The 18,267-nt window shown below is 33.5% G+C and overlaps 1 protein-coding gene across 7 annotated transcripts in view; it reads right to left on the bottom strand.

The window, feature by feature from the left end:
• Positions 1-18,267, bottom strand: part of SETDB2 (SET domain bifurcated histone lysine methyltransferase 2) — an 80,991-nt gene that overhangs the window by 58,191 nt on the left and 4,533 nt on the right. For 5 of the 7 annotated variants that reach the window (XM_049701050.1, XM_033436847.2, XM_004274607.3 and 2 more), the window contains 4 exons: positions 16,182-16,547; positions 10,086-10,211; positions 8,995-9,060; positions 5,860-5,956 (listed from right to left, as the gene is read on the bottom strand). In XM_049701050.1, coding sequence (XP_049557007.1) covers positions 5,860-5,956; positions 8,995-9,060; positions 10,086-10,211; positions 16,182-16,197 — 305 coding nt within the window. In that variant the 5' untranslated portion in view covers positions 16,198-16,547. The remainder of the gene's footprint in view (positions 1-5,859; positions 5,957-8,994; positions 9,061-10,085; positions 10,212-16,181; positions 16,548-18,267) is intronic. The other 2 variants (XM_033436849.2, XM_033436850.2) reach the window with 1 other exon arrangement.

Here is an 18,267-nt window from a genome sequence, read left to right as displayed (position 1 = left end):
TCATCTACCTGAATATTATTTTAAAATTTTTCATCAATTGGATAGGTGAAAAATATTTTATTACCTTAATTTTTTTCTCTAAATAATAAGGAGTTTGAACATAATTTCATGTTTATTGATTTTTTTTTTTTCCTTTTGGCTAACTGTCTATTCATATGCTTTGTCCATTTTCCTACTGGGGACTTGTTCATTCGTTCGTTCATTCATTCATTCATTCATTCATTCTTCCATCAACGATTTCTTGAGTGCCTGCTATGTGCCAGGTGCTACGGAAAAAAAGATGAGAGCTCTGTAATCTCAAGGAGCTTACATTCTAGGCAGTGAACTAAGTATTTATAATAAAGTATAAACAATATTATGAATAATGCCATGATACATAATGTTATAGAAAGATATCTAATATTTATTATTTTTCTGTTTTTTAGGGTTCTAATTTTATAATTAATTTTTCTATGGTTTGAGAGTTCAGTTTCATCTGGAATTTATTTTGACGTAACACAAAGATCTAACTTAAATTCTCCAAATGATATCCAATTGTTCCAGAGTCTTTTACTGAATACCTCCTTCTTTCACCTTCTGACTTTTGACTTACTAGCTTAATCATATCTCAAGTTCTTAGAAATACATAAAAATGTCCTCTTATTTTCTAGACTTATTCTGCCTTTTGATCGAACTGTTAATTCTTATACCAATATAACATTGTTTTCCATACTATGATGGAACATTTTGATATTTCTCAGGGCAAGTCCTTCCTCACTATTTTGCCTTTTAAACATGTTCTAGGTGTTTTCTGATTTTTTTATCTTTTGAGATTAAATTTATAATGGCTCGCCAAGTTAAAAAAAATCCAAATGCGTGGATTTCATATGAAATTAAATCTATAAATTAATTTGGGAAGAATTACCATTTTTACAATATGCAGTTTTCCCATCCAGGCACATAGTAAGTTTATCCATTCATTAAAATCTTTAGAATTAATTTTCCTCAGGTATATACTTCTTGTAATTAGTCTCATTTATTTTACTTTCTGGTGTTGTGAATGGGGACTTAATTTCATATTTTCTAAAGGTATAGAGTTTCATATTTTTATTTTATGTGACTATGTCACTAAACCCTCGTTTTAGCTTAATAATTTTACACTTGCATCTTAGATTTTCTAGAAGGATAAGACTATCTACAAATAATTTTACTTTGTACATTTCAATAATCATATTTTCTTTTACATTCTATTATACTGGCTAGAATTTCCATAAAAATACTGAATAACAATTATGATAGCAGGCACTTCTGTCTTAATCTTTATTTAAAGGAAATGTCTCTAAGTTTCACCAGTATATAGGACAGGGATGCTGGTTTAAGAAACATATTCTCTCCCACATTAAGAAAAAATTCTTCAAAATGGTACAGATGAACCGGTTTGCAGGGCAGAAATAGACACACAGATGTAGAGAACAAACGTATGGACACCAAGGGGGGAAGCTGTGGGGGTGGGATGAATTGGGAGATTGGGATTGACATATATACACTAATATGTATAAAACAGATAAATAATAAGAACATAATGTATAAAAAAATTAATAAAATTCAAAAATTAAAAAAAAAGTTCTATTTCTAATGGTTCATATTACTTTTAAAAGTCTTTTGGCATCTTAAGATAAGCTTTTTTTCCTGTGGTTTACTTCTGTAAAATAATATATTTCCTAATACTAAATCATTCTTGCTTGACTAGTGTAAATTCTAAGTCATCTCGTTAATATTTCTCTGGATTAGAATTGCTAAAATTTTATTTAGAAGCTCCATATCCACAATAGTGATATTTTAAACTTTTTAGGGCCATAAACCCTTTGACAATCCGATGAAAGCTATGAACCCTCTCTAGAAATACACTATAAACATAAAACTTTGCATACCATGCAGGGCCTCCATTGTCTCTAGTTTAAGGACTCATCTTTATTATAGTTAACTCTATATTTAGATGGTTTCTATGCCACTGCCATTTCTTAAATACTGTATCTTATACATTCTGACTCCTCTTTTGGTCAGCAAGAGGATTTTCGAGAAAATTTCCCAGAAGGTTATGTATATAGATGTTTTCTGAGCTTTTGCAAAGGTGCTAGCCTGATTTTTGCTGTTTTGTTGGCTTTTTTTGTTTGTTTTGATACTTGTAAGATATTTATACTTTAAGACTGATATTAAAACTTTTTAACAATCAATACTTATCTATTAGTAATTTTCATTTCTGTGGTATTTGGTAAAACCTTTTGCCTCCAGACTTGATATTTCCTTATACTCAGAAGTTACCTTCTTTGACTATTGCTTCTGCTTCACTTATTCTAGCTTCTTGTGTTTTTGTTCATTTGTTTGTTCTAGTTCAGAAAAAACAGGGCAGATTTTTCCAAAAGCAATGATTCTGTTAGGCAAGTTTACATTATTTTTTAATATATTGAGAACATCTACATTTCATATTTATTTAAGTACCAAATTTTTTAATGGAAAATATATGTATTTTCATTTTCTAGCTGCTGGAACAATTCTGAATCCTAGTTTAGACATTGTGATTTCCTGCACTGCCTTTGTAAGCAGCAGCACATTGGTCCTAACTCTGTCGCCTTAGCTTGAAATTCTTAACATTTCGTAAAGAGCATTATAACATATGGATGATCCTGAAAATACTTTACAGTGTTCACTAAAATTGTTGGTTTTCTGCTAATAGCTTCTTTTTTGAGAACATTATTCATCATTCTCTTCTTTTTCTCACTCATTTGCCCTTTTCTTCTACATTTTGGGTAATCTTTTTTTTAAAAAATAAATTTATTTATTTATGGCTGCATTGGCTCTTCGTTGCTGCGCAGTCTTTCTCTCACCGCAACGAGCGGGGGATACTCTTTGTTGAGGTGTGAGGACTTCTCAGGCTCAGTAGCTATGGCGCACGGGCTTCGTTGTTCCGCAGCATGTGGGAACTTCCCGGATCAGGGCTCGAACCTGGGTACCCTGCATTGGCAGGCGGATTCCTAACCACTGCGCCACCAGGGAAGTCCTGATTTGGAGTAATCTTAAAGATCCCAGACTATACCTTTAATTTCCTTAATTGACTTTCACAATGAATACTTTCTTAAAAGAAAGGCTGGGATAAAACTGATCACTGCACTACTATTTGTAACAGTAAATATTTGGAACAATCTAATTATCCATCCTTAAAGGAATGGAATTAATAAAATGTATTCTCACATGATGGAAATCCAAACAAGGAGATGAAACAGATCTATAACACAGAAGCAACATGATTAGATCTCAAAACTAATGCTGAGTAGGGACTTCCCTGGTGGCACAGTGGTTAGGAATCTGCCTGCCAGTACAGGGGACACAGGTTCGAGCCCTGGCCTGGGAAGATCCCACATGCCACGGAGCAACTAAGCCCGTGCGCCACAACTACTGAGCCTGTGCTCTAGAGCCTGCGAGTCACAACTACTGAGCCCATGTGCTGCAACTACTGAAGCCTGCATGCCTAGAGCCTGTGCTCTGCAACAAGAGAAGCCACCGCAATCAGAAGCCCACGCACCGCAACGAAGAATAGCCCCCACTTGCGCCGCAACTAGAGAAAGCCCGCCCACAGCAATGAAGACCCAACGCAGACAAAAAAATTAAAATAAATAAATTAAATTAAAAAAAAAACTTTCAAAAAACTAATGCTGAGTAAAACAAGTAAGAAGGTACATATATGAATATTTATGTAAAATTTAAAAACTATAATAGCACTATATATTATTTATGGCTATATAAATATTAAAAAATGAACTAGAAAAATAACTGATGATAGTGACTGCTCCTAGAGAAGCAGAGAGGGCAACGGAACTTTGTCATGGTGAGAAGTTAGGTATGGCTCAAAGAGATTATAGTGTTTTGTTTTCTTTTTAAAAAAGAGACTGGAAGCAAATACAATGAAAGGTTAATAGCTGTTAATTCTGGATGGTGTGAGTATGGGTTTCTGCCATCTTTAAGATTTCTTAAAAAGGTAGCAAAAAATAGTGGATGAGAATGCAGCTAAAAGATCAATGCAAATCCATCACCACCCATGGACTACAAGGCAGTAGCAACTAATACATTAAAAATGAGGGGGGAAAAAAAGCAGAAAAAATGAGGTAAGGTTATGTTTTCCCTTAAATAACTTCAGTCTGTTTTAGTATTTTTGAAACATGCTGGGGGTACATCCCATAGTAAGAAATATATTCTATAATGTACTTTTTGTTTTGTTCTTCCATTTAACTTCTATCTTCTTTAGCCTAGTCTACTATAATACGTTTCTGTTTTTATTTATTTATTTATTTAGGTATCCAATATTTCCTTGTTTTTTGAAGCCTGTGCCTGGAATTGCTTTTCCCCTATTATTAAGTGCCAAGTTCCTTTCTACCACTTTTTCATTATAATGTATTCTGAACTATAAGCAGTACTATTTACTTGTCTACCTAAGATATAGATCCCTTTGTTTGGTTTCACTCAGTATTCACTGTAATAAATTCTCTTAGGCTCTCACAGCTTTGTTCTTTGTTTTGATATAGGCTAATTTACTCTCAAGTAATTTATATAGCTACAGTGTTGTACAACCAGTAAACTGAATGTTTCATTTCCCTTTTCAGCTTGACTTAACCAACTAAATTATGTTCCAAACTGGGTTCTGTGGCATTCTTTTCTACAAATGTCATCATTTGATTTCCCCTATTTTGGGGGAAGGGGACTATGAAATACAATTTGAAGATTCAAAAAGTTCTTCTCTGAATATGAAGGGATTAACTTAGGGTATATGCAAGAGAGAAAATTGTATATAAGCTATCATTAGTTCTTAAATAAAAACTAAAATTTGTACAGTAATTTACAGTTTACAATGTATTTTTATGTAATTTCCTCATGTGACACTTAATAAGTACAGCTCTGTTAGTCATTACTGGAACAATAGACAATTAGAACTACTTACGACTAAAATGTAAGAGTAAACATGCTGGTAAAATCTGTAATTTGGAATTTAGGGTTTCAAGAAAGTTAGCTAAGCTGGCTTACAAGTACTCTTCTGGTGACTAATTTAATAAAAATCAAGAGGTGTAAGGCTCAAGTTATCAGGCAATTAACAAAGGAAAAAATCTTTTTATATTTATAAAGAAAAGTTAGAAAAACATGGAAATGAAATACTGATATGAACGTCAGAAGTGATTCTTTTCCTAAAAATTAATTTAAAAAAAAAAAGAAATGATTCTTTTCTTATCTAAGCTTCATTTCATAAAACAAATGAAAGAAAACCAACCTACTACAAATCTCAGGAGTTAAGTAACCTAATTTCAATCCAATTTTGTGGGGAGGAAGATCAACTTTCTTACATGTATGAAGATACTTTACTGGAAAAAAACAAAAATAAAGAAAACCAATCCTATGCACAGTGCTGTAGATCTAGTTACTGACCCTGCAAAAACACAAAAATGCTGTAAGTAAACAACGGATACGTAGGTAAAGCAGGGTTATCTGGTATTGTCTGCATCTTTCTGCCAGTCTCTGGGTAGGGGTAAACTGATGATAGTGACTACTTCTATCAGTCACTATAGGGGCTTCTCTGTTTTTATCTGGCTTGAGAACTGTTTTGTCATTAGACACCTTGAACTACAAAGCAGAACATGGCTTCACAGAATGCCAACTGATTTCCCAGCTCTTGACAAGTCTGATGTACATAAAATACACAACTTTTAAAACTTTTGATGGGAAAGCATCCTTTTTTATATATTTTATCTACTCTTACGTCAAATGATTAGCAACAGTAAATCCCTTTTTGGGAGCAAAAGCATTAATGACATAAATAAATTTAACTTATATACATACAGAGAGGTATAGTCTTCTGGAAAGGAGTCTTCATGTGATGTAGAGGGCAATGAACTTGATTTGTTTTCCTGTGCATTCTGGGTCACAGACGTATGATCTACATGAAAAAATTACAAACTTAACAAGAATACCAAGTTAAAAATCACTCACTGTAAAATCTAAATAGTATCTTTATTGACTAGATATATATATAGCCCTTAAATCTGAAAACATATTACGATTTCAAGATTGAGCCAAAAAATTAGGTGTCAACATTTTCAAAAACATTAAGAAAATAAGATAGGATAAAAAAAAAGACTTAGGATAGAAGAGATTTCTGCTGCAGAAATTGTAGTTTGGCCGACCTTTATCTGAATTTTAATCAACCTTTAAAGTGAAACATCAAGTATCCCTATTTCTGCTTGTATTTTACAAAAAAACATAACTCTTAAAGGCTCTATTAAGGTCACAAAATTGAAAGTTTATGTATCTTTTGTTTTCTCATTATTCTATTACTATCTATTTTTGGGGGAGAGAGGGAGGTATTTGGGTACCTCTTTTTGTCTTTCCATTTGTATTTTCATATTTCTCTTAGTTTCTCCTATATCTTTCCACACTTAATTTCATCTCATTTGTTGTCTCTTCTTTTTCAAGTTCATCTATTCTTTCTAACATGACTTCACTATAGAAATAAGCTATGTATTTAATGAAAAAGTTATAGATTTCCTGCTCCTATTTTGAAAAAAATGGATACGTAGAATAGTCTGTTTGGCTTTAAAAAATTGTTTTTAATTGTGCTTCTTCCTATGTAGTAGTGGACCTTAAGGAAAAAAGTGATTCTCATCCTGCCTTAGATTATTAACTTGCATTGGTCCTTTAGTGCACACCACTCTTATTAAAAAGAAAAAAAAAGTTTAAGTAAATAAAAGAATAGTTTAAGTTGTAATCCAAAGTCATCCTTGGCTAATTAGCATAAAAAACCCTCTTTAGTTATACAGGTGAAAAAAGAAGATTTAAAATCTGATAGTTGAAGAGAGCTGAGTAAATAATATAATAACTGATTAAAAATTAAATAAGTTTAACAAGTTAAGAATTTCCCAGCTAATTTCTTTGAATGAGCCATATAAAGCCATATTAACAAATAGGAACAAAACAAATAAATATAAGCATAGTTAGAAATAAGATTTACTAAAAAACATGGAGATTTTAAATTAACTATTAGATAAGGGGAGAAAGGAGAAATAATAATTTCTTTCCAGAAAACAGTATCCAAGTCTTTGTATGGGGATACAGCAGATATTTACAGAATTATACACAATCAAAGAAAATTAAAGGTAATTAGTGGTTTGGAGAATTCAGGCTGGATCTGGAATGGCTTGTTTTGACCTCAACACCAAGTCCTTTTGTTTCCCCCAGTCTCAGTATTCCTTTTAATATAAATACTAACATGAATCTTTATTACTAGAAAGTGTTTAATCCGTACATATGCTAGCAATGTCAATTACGTAACTCCCCAATTACTTTTAAAACATTGCTCTACCACTAGCAAACATATACTTTTATTTTGATAAATTTGTTACACTTCAGATGAACTATATAAAAATATGAAACTACAGTACTCAGTATTTCTACTGATGAAATCTTTACTTTAAAAGAACCAAAACAGGGCTTCCCTGGTGGCGCAGTGGTTGAGGGTCCGCCTGCCGGTGCAGGGGACGCGTGCTCGTGCCCCGGTCCCGGAGGATCCCACATGCCGCGGAGCGGCTGGGCCCGTGAGCCATGGCTGCTGAGCCTGCACGTCCGGAGCCTGTGCTCCGCAACGGGAGAGGCCGCGGCGGTGAGAGGCCCGCGTACCGCAGGGAAAAAAAAAAAAAAGAATCAAAACAAAACCCAACCTATATTCTTTTAGTGGGAAAGATTGTTTCAGAAAGAAAAAAAAAAAAAAGTTGCTTAGAATTAATTCCTCTTACCACCTCCTGCATTTAAAAGCTTCTCTTGCAAAGCAAATGTAATCCCTTAAGGATGTGTTGATTCCAAGTGCTGTTGAAGGATACTGAAAGACTGTTTTCTTAAAGAATCTACTCTTCTAAAACTGTACATTAGCTACTGAAATTGAAAATACTTTTGAATAACAAAAGCTTTCTTTAAAATAAACTTGGGACTTCCCTGGCGGTCCAGTGGTTAAGACTCCTCTTTTCCACTGCTGTGGCATGGGTTCAATCCCTGGTCAGGGAACGAAGATCCCGCATGCCTCGGCACAGCAATCAATAATCAATCAATAAATCAATAAAACTAAACTGATGATGTTAAGCCATTTTTCAGAGATTTAAAACCTTATGGCTCCAAATTATGAGTTAAAATAATTATAATTTGTTGAAATATTTACCAATATTAATTAAAATTTAGTAAATGTACCTCCTCAACACTTTAGCAAATTAATGATAGTCTAAGATTTATAGGACAGTGATTCTGATAAAATAACTTGCTTTTTAATTAAAAAAAATTTTAATTGACATATAGTTGATCTATAATGTTGTGTTAGTTTCTGGTGTACAGCAAAATGATTCAGATATATATATATATATATATATATAAATATATACAAACACACATATTTTTTCATATTCTTCTCCATTATGGTTTATTATAGGATATTGAATATAGTTCCCTGTGCTATACAGGACTTGTTGTTTATCTAAAATAACTCTTCAATTTTTCTTTTTATAATCCTGGTACATTATCTTTGTTCAATTACTTCTAAAATAAATTTGTTAGACTGATGGTCTAATAATAATCTAGAAATGAAAAAAATTTCCATCAATTTATCTATACCAGAATGTGCCTTTTAGTATTGTTCTTTACACAAAGTATCAATAGGTTTATAGTGGTTTGGAGTCTTGGAATTCTATTTGCCCTTCTTATAGTAGAAGCGTTTTTGAAAAAGAGATACAATTCTTCCCAGAGAGGTTTAGTAGAGTATGCATTTCCTATGGGGTAGGACTTTTTGTTTACTAGGGAAACACTGATTTCCATATATGGATCTTACAGTTTTATTTTTAAACTGTCTTCAGTTAACTTGACATAATTAAGGCTGGCTTGCTTCAAAGCAAGAAAACAGCAGAGAATATTCTAGATTGGGATTAGAAATGTACATACCCCTTATCAAAGTTGAATTATTATTTATAGTTGCTTCCTTCACTAGAATCATTGCTTGGATGTATTCTGTTAAGGAAAGGAAAAAAGAATGAAAACAATCAGCATCAGTATCATCTTCACTCAAGATGTCAGCTACTGTACTAGGCAATTTACATATTTTATCTAATTCAATCTTCACAACTCCTCTAAGAGGTTCTTATGATTATCTACTAAATACATTAAAGACAAAGAAATTAAGGCCTAGTGGTTAAGCTGTTTATTCCAGGTCAATAAGCTAGGAAGTGGCAGAACTGGATTCAAACCTAGATATATCTGATTCATGAAGGAATGAGAAGGAATATTAAAATGAAAAATACTATTAATTTAGTGGACAAGCACATCATAGATTAATGTCATAAGAACATCCATAAAGTATTAAGAATATCCTGGGGAAAAATAAAGGATAGTCAGGGGAGATTTTGCTTGAAAATCATATGTTCTGATGGAATGAAGGAAATTTCCATATAAAAGTCTATGTTCTACAACCACTTAGGTTGAAGACAAAGAAGCAGAAAAAATACTGGCTTGACTGAACTGACTGCCTATGTAGAACGCAAGGTTTGCTTTCTGAAGACTACTAAGGCAAGTTCTGTTTAAAGCAGGCAAAATATATTTATATATTTACTTTTATATTAAAGAAAATAAGTTATCTCTGAATGATTGGGTAATACATAATTTCTGTTATATTCTTCTATATGTACCAAATGTTCTACAATGAGTTTTGCAATACACCCCCCAAAAAAAAGATAAAATGAGGGAGAAGAAGGTAGCCTGAGATAAATAGAGATAAATCCAGCAGCTATTATTCAAAGTAACCAGCTTCATCCAGTTTTACAAAATGTCCACAGTATGGTAAAAACAAGTTTTTATAGAAGCAGGACACACACACACACACACACAAAAAGCAGGTAGAACTGATGTTAGGTTCTTAAAAAACAAAATAAGTTATTTGACTTTTAAAACAAACAGCAATACTGGAAACAGAATTATATTATATTATCAGTGGGTAATATTCAGCATTAAATGTACTGAACGTTTTTATTGCTTCATACCTTTATTTGTGGCAGATCCATCTTTGATCTTTCGTTTCAGTGACTGCAGCACATTTTGCACTTGTTCAAATATGAAATCCACTTTCCCATCATCTTCTAGCTCCATCCAGAAAGTTTTTGCATCACCTAAAGAAAAAATAATAGCCTAAGAGCTCAATAGACATAATTTTCCTAAGGCACATGTTATTAAAAATATACTTGGTTTCTAAATAAAAATCAAAATTTAACTGGCCTATTACTTTCCTTGAAGAAAAAGATTTTGGTCACTGTTTCTTTACAACGACCTACAAGCAAAAAATATGACCTGGGTATCTCACTTATTTCTCATAATTAAAAAAAAAATGTGTTGAAAACTTCAGTGACACTTTTTTTTTAACTTTAAATGCCTAAACAATTTATTTTTCTTTCTGTGTAGTGACACTATTTCTTGACTGGAAAACAGCAGGAATGACTTCATTCTAGGGGTGGGAGTGGGTGTATTTATAGACACATTCATTTTAAAAAGTTTCAAGGACATAACCTCCATTGAGTATGGAAGTGGAGGGTTCCAGAAGGAAACATCTAAACAACTGTTGAAATAACTAAATGTCTAACAATAATGCTTTAAAAACTATCTTTGATAGTAACTTTTTAATAATTATGTTGACTGAAAGAAAAACACACAAACTACAAGTTGCACATTATGTTTTATTTGGCAAACTACTGAGGACCACAGCCTGGGAAACAGCCTCTCAGACAGCTCTGAGGAACTTCTCTGAAGAGGTAAGGGAGGAGCCAGGATATACAGAAGTTTTTTGCTGGGGGGAGTGGGGGCTGGGGGGTGGTGGTAATAAAACATGTAGTCAAACATCAAAAGATTACTGCTAATCACAAAAGACAGACATCTCAGTTTAATGATTTTAGTGCTTTTCTGTGTCTGGGGAGATGCAAGAGTTTGGGCTCATTGAAGTTATTCCTCAGACATGCATCTTAACTATCTAGGACTAGTATCCGGTTTTTCTACACTCTGAATTCCCCTCAGGGCATGCTGCTGGGGGGCAGATGCAGTGGATGATGGCTTGATGGCAGGCAATATTCACTGTTTACTGAAATGGCAGGTAACATTTTTTGTTCACACTTACAGGAAGCAAAATATGTTTAAAGCTTTTATAGATAAAGTTATATAGATAAGCCAACATTTCAGATGCCCAGCAAGCTAACACCTTAATCAAAAATTTTCTAGCGAAATCATCCTTTCAAAGCTGAAAACAGAAATACGAGAAATGCAATTAAAATAAATTGGCGAAAGTCAAATCTTACACCATGTTTAAAAGTAACAGGGGCTTCCCTGGTGGCGCAGTGGTTGAGAGTCCGCCTTCCGATGCAGGGGACACGGGTTCGTGCCCCGGTCCGGGAAGATCCCACATGCCGCGGAGCGGCTGGGCCCATGAGCCATGGCCTCTGAGCCTGTGCATCCGGAGCCTGTGCTCCACAACGGGAGAGGGGCCACAACAGTGAGAGGCCCTCATACCGCAAAAATAAATAAATAAATAAAAATAAAAGTAACAAAAAATACCTAAAATGTTAAACACAAATTATTTATAAAATATATAAAATTAATGTATAAAATGTTTAAAATGAATAGGGCCTTAAGCAAAGGAGAAACATAACAGTAACTGCACTGTAGAAAGGTCACTTGAGAAGCCATTGGGAGGATTAATGAGCAGACAGCGTAGTAAGTTTACAAAAAATACATTTTCCTTAATATTAAAAATTAAACCCAGAACCTCCAAGTTGGTAATGGAGTGAGATTCTTCAAAAGAGCCTTAGGACTCAGAGTCCCAACTCTCCCTGGCAGTCATCTAACCAAAGGGGGACCTCTGGCTAATTAGGGCTGCTGCTACCATAGAAGCCTCAGGAGGGGTGCTGTTTCCCTGTTAACTCTCTGGCCTGATGTGTACTACACAAGACTAAGCCTACTTTTCCTTTTTCCCCATAGCACAGTTCAGACAAAGGTTTCAACATTTGAAAAAAATGCAATGTGAAAGGACAAAAGGAATGAGAAATTATGTTTTAGAGACAGATAGGGGCTGACATAGCCTTGAGTGCCATGCTAAGCAACTTTATTTTTATACGGAAGTCTATAGGGAGCCACTCAAGAGGTTTAAGCATCTTATTATGTTACTAATTTTGCTTCTAAAAAATCACTAAAGTGGCAGTGGGAAGAGGGACGAGACAAGAATGATTTCTATATTTCTGACTCAGGCAACCATATGTATAATAATGGTATCCACTGCGATAGGGAATAAAGGGTAGAGAGACAAGTGAGAAATTCAAGTAGGGTGAGTAAACTGGATGCACAGGCTCCAGGGTAAGATCTGATCCAGATATACAAATTTTGGAGTCAATAGCACACAAATTCTTGCTAAAGCCACAAAATAGATGTGATTAGAGAGAATCTGTAGAATGAGAAGAGGGTCTTCTGTAGAACATCAACATGGAGTGCTTACTAAATACATCGATAATGACCTAGGTATGTGTACATGTATATATCTATATTTCTCCATCCATCACTTGAAGAGCTTCAGGACATTGGTACAGAGAATCTCTGGACACCTTTGAGCCTGTTATCAGCAAACTGTAGTCTATGAACTCCTGGGAGTTCCCAAATCCTTTCAGACAATACGCTAGGTCAAACTATTTTAATAGTAATATCAAGACATTATTTGCCCTTTTCTTCCCTATATTGACATTAACTGATGGTTCAAAAGCACTGGTGAGTAAAAATGTTGGAGCCTTAGTGTGAATCAAGGCAGTTGCACCGAACTACTAGTAAGTCATTATTATTATTTACCACCAATTTCACTTAAGAAGGTCTTTGATAAAGCAACATAAATAATTACCAAAAAAAATAATAATTACCACAGTACAATGGCTGTTTCAAGGAAAAGCACTAGGGAGATTGTTTGAGTTGTAAGCTAAACTAGCTGGGTTTTTTTTTTTTCATAGAAAACCATTTTTCCTTAAAAGAACCACTAATAAAAATTGTTTTTTTCCAACTTGGGTGTTTGGTACACATTTTCTCAAACATGAATAAAGGGAGCCTATCACTTGAAGGACAAAAGTAACAGCATTTGTTGCTAATGAAAAATTCAAGCTATCAAGTTGAAACTGAAAATTTAGAAAACTTGCATCTGCCATGGTAAGCTTGAGAGCTTCTCAATAACTAATCACTTTTTGATGAGATTGGTAGCAATATTAACAAATGTAATTTTTAAATACTGAATGATTAAATGTGTCAACATTTGGAAAAATCTGCATAATTCATTGAACCAATGTTTTCCAAGTGGCCAATGCATGATGTTATAAAATCATACATGTGTAAAAGGCCCATCAAAGTGCAAGACAAACCAATGGATTTTTAATGTAACTGTAAAAAAAAGCTCACTGATAAGAATTCAGATTCCACACTATAACTAACCTTGAAGGAATGACTACTTGTTGAGTTTTGTAGTTGTATCAAAGAAAAATATCCATAATTATCTGAGAGGCTATTAAAATATTCTTCCTTTTTCTAACTTCTTGTCTGTGTGAAGCTTCATTTTCTTTATACATTTACACCAAAGCAACATATCACAACAGACTGAATGCAGAAGGAGATCTGAGAATCTCTCTTCTATTAAGCCAACTATTAAAGAGATTTGTAAAAATATAAAACAATGGTTTTCTCACTAATTATTTTCATTTCAGAAAATAGTTATGTCTCACAAAAATGTAATTTGTTAACATGTTGGGTTTATTATTTAAAAAAAAATAAGCCAATTACCATTTTTGAAGCTTCTCAGTTTTCTAATACAGTAAATATGAATAGATATTATCCACATAAACAAAAGCTGTTAGGGGTTTTAAACACTTTTAAGAGTATAAAGTAGTCCTGAGACCAAAAGAAAGTTTGAAACCGCTGGCCTAGATAACTGTCCAGTGAAATTAGTACTACAATCTGTAAACAATCCGCATATTACAAGTATGTTAAAGGGTGGTGAAACTATTCTGTATGATACTGTAGTGGTGTATACATGACATTATGCATTCGTCAAAACCTACAGAACTCGAAAGCACAAAGAGTGAAGCTTAATGTATGCAAATTTTAAAATATCATTTAAGAGATCAGGGATCCCAGGAAGGAATGTATACACAACCTCTCTGAAGGGCTGAGTGGAAAAGGTGCTGACCTAAATAACTTTGGAAATAAATGGACTCTGTAAAACTATAGGCAAAAGGAAGTTGCACAAGCACTGAGGTGTCACACCTGGGAATAAGTTTACAGTACTTCTGATACTGTTATACACATATACTAGAATCGAGCAATTAAATAAATGGATAACAGATAATGGGAATTTATAGATAAGCAAGGAGAGTAAGCTAGAATAATCCATGTGGTAATGGATTAGAGCCAGAAACATCAGTATAAACTCATGTTTAGCTCAATACAGATACAGATGGTTACATATAGAAATATTTATAGATATGTGTATATACAATTATATTTATATATACTTTGCTCTGTCAGCTGAGAGGGCCAGAAGCAAGACAACCCAATAACAAATGAATACACCTACTGCCCAGATCTTAGTTTGTAATACCATTCTCCAATAAAAGGAACCAGGAGGGCTCATTCAAGAAATGGCTCATTCTAGGACTATGCCAATATACAAGATGAGCCTGGAGTATCATATAGTACCAGAAAATAAGGAAGTGCTAAAAACCAAAAACAAAGAACAAAACAAAAACCACTTACACTGATGGGGGTATGTCAAAGAGACAGGAAGCTGACCGAAAGGGCTCCAAATGCCTAATCCTGGGACAATTTGAAGAACAAAATGAAACAGTACTGGCTTATAACCCAAAGTATACAGTAAGTATCCATGAATCCATACTGATGTAAATAAATGATTGAATAAAACATATACTGGGGAAAGGAAACAAATCTCCCTTGCAGAAGAATTCTGAAAAATTAATGTAAATATTCTGTTCTCAAAGAGGAGGAGCATAAATTCATGTTCCTTAAGTATGGGCTACACACAGTGAATTCCTGTCAAAGAGTATAGTAGAGAAAGGGAGAAAAAAAGAGAGTAGTAATTTACAGTGGAGAAGCCACTTAACACTATGTCAGCCAGGTGATCTAGCTCAACAACAGCAGGTGAGAAATCATGTTGGTAACATGCGCCCTTGATATCATTTCATAAAACTGACACTTTACCTCTATGGTCTTCCTCCCCAGAATCCACTACCCCAGTCTAATCGCGAGAAAAACAAAAATCAGTCAAAAAAGTCCAATGAAGGGGCATCTTACAAACACTTGGATACAAAATCTTACAAAAACAAGGGAAGTCTGAGAAACTGTCATATGCAAAAGGACCCTAAGGAGACATAAGTAAATGTAATGTATCCTGGATGGGATCCTGGAATAGAAAAAGACATAAAGTAAGGAAATAAGAATAAACTATGGACTTCAGTTAATTATAATGGGTCAATAATGGTTCATTAATTGTAACAAATGTACCAGCCAAATGTAAGATTTTAAACACAGGCAGAACTGGGTGCAGAGAATATGAGAACTCTCTGTACTATCAATTTTTCTGTAAATCTGTAAGTTTTCTAAAAAGAAGAAAGTGTATTTTTTTTTTTTTCGGTACACGGGCCTCTCACTGTTGTGGCCTCTCCCGTTGCGGAGCACAGGCTCCGGATGCACAGGCTCAGCGGCCATGGCTCATGGGCCCAGCGGCTCCATGGCATGTGGGATCCTTCCGGACCGGGGCATGAACCCGTGTCCCCTGCATCGGCAGGTGGACTCTCAACCACCGCGCCACCAGGGAAGCCCAAAGTGTATTTTTAAAAAGTACTTTAAGGTACTGACTTAGTATTACAGATACACAACTAATTATAAAGACAATCAAAATTGTTGCTACATGAGAGTAAGTCCTATAAATCCTATTAATTCTTTCTAATTCAGAAAAGTTACTTGCACAGAAAAACCTTGAAAATTCCACAATTCAGCTTCATTAAGTAGTCTATATACTTTTAAACATAAAGTTTAACAATGGTTTTTCAACCTACCATTTTTTTCTCCCATCTTTTGGTGTTGTTTACAAACATAAAATTCTTCGAAATTAACTTTATCAAAGAACTGAATCACTTTGATTGTAGAATATAACTGGAATCCAGCTGTGGTCTCTATGAAATTTGCAGTACTCAGAGAAAATACATCATTATACCACTCTAAACCAAATATTCTTTGATACTTGAATTTTCAAGTAGAAATTGTGGTTGAAGAAACTTTCAGAAATGATCACTAGTCCAACTTAATGACAAGTCCATGCATCTTCATCAAGTGAATACATATAGTCGTATCAGATCATTGACAATATTATTTTAAAAATAAAAACCAACTCCATCTTTCGGTCCATGAATGCATGAAACATTCTGTAAGGAAAACAATAAGGAATGGTGCATATTGGTAAATAATAAAATATATAAGAAAAAAGAGATTGTTATAACAATAGCACTATCTTTTAAAGCAGCATGAACTATTATGAAAAAAGAATACATATTAACTGGAAAAACATGTAAAATATCAATATTAGGAAAATTACGGAAAAATTAAGAATCATCTACTTAATATGTTAATTAACAGAAAAATTAAGAACTATCTACTTAATATATGTTAATTAATATAAATTAACTCCATTTTATAAAACTTTAAAAAACTTTTTAAATGGGGATAATAATGCTAACTACCTCAAAAGATTGTTGTGAGGTTAAGACTTAATCACCTAGAATACCTGGCACATTACAAAGGACTCAATAAATGCTAGCAATTATTATTATTCTTTCACTATATATACTTTTAAAACAAATTTTGAATTTTAGTATGTATAATTTTTTATAATCTTTCATTGATAATATATCCTGTACTTTCTCTCGTCATTAATGTTTTCCTGTAATATGACTTTTAAGTGGCTGTATAATGTACTTTGGTCAATAATCCATATATTAAATTACACTAAAGAACAATTATTATGTTCTTTAGTGTAATATGAACAATTATAAACAATAATTATGCAATTATTAAAATTTAATAAGTTAATAATTAGTACTATAAACCTGTATAGTGTACATTTAGATTATTTCTATTTTTCCAGTATAATAAATAAGGCTGGAATATATCTTATGCATATCTGATTATTTCCTGAAGATATACACCTAGAGGTAGAACTAAAAGGTCAAAAAGAGATCAGCAATTTTAGTCTCAAGGTGTTAGTCAACATATACATTCTTCTCCCACTGCCACACCAAATCTGCAGAAATGGTAATTTTTTTTGTAATTAAAAATATAAAGTCATGTTGAAAACAAAAAGGGAATTCTCTATAGATTGAGTCTGTGCGACCTCTCTGGGGAAAGGAAACAGATGGGAAGTTGCAGAGATAATGCCAACCACAAACACACCACGGCAAAAGGAAGAGTAAATCCTCTCAGAGGAGATGAATACACAACCAAGAACCATCAAACATATGAAGAAAGCTACACCATGAAAAAGACTTAACAAGCCTACCAAACTGATGAACTTATATTAAGGAGGAGAATTAATAGAGCATCCTGAAAATAATTTTAAAGCAAATACTGTATTTAATATCAAAGAGCTAAAGAAGGAAACCTCATCTATGAAAAAACATACAATTTTTTAAAATAACCAATTGGCTATCTTGGATATAAAAACAGTTATTGAATAAACTCAATAGATAGATATAATAGCATAGACTCAGATGAAGAGCCAGTTAGTAAACTGAGAGACTGAGTTGAGTAATTCACTCAGAACACAGAGCAAAGAAAAAAAAGGAGGGATAACTAGAATGAAGAGGCAATAATGACCAAAAAATTCTCAGAACTGGAAAACACATTAGCCTACTAATGTGGCTAGTGTGGGTAAGGGTCCATTGAGTATCAAGCAAGATAAACTTTTTAATACATACCACTAGACAAACCATGGATAAACTTCAGAATATCAAGAAGAAAGACAAAGTCTCAGAAACTTTCAGAAAATCTAGATTATCTAAAAGGAATGTTTATTAGACTGGTACTCAGACTTCTCATCAGAAATGCCAGATGCAAAGTGTTAAGGGAAAATAAGTCTGAATCCAGAAT

This window comes from Orcinus orca, chromosome 18, assembly GCF_937001465.1.
Source record: "Orcinus orca chromosome 18, mOrcOrc1.1, whole genome shotgun sequence".
Classification (NCBI taxonomy): Eukaryota; Metazoa; Chordata; class Mammalia; order Artiodactyla; family Delphinidae; genus Orcinus; species Orcinus orca.
This window is presented reverse-complemented; position numbering and strand designations above follow the sequence as displayed.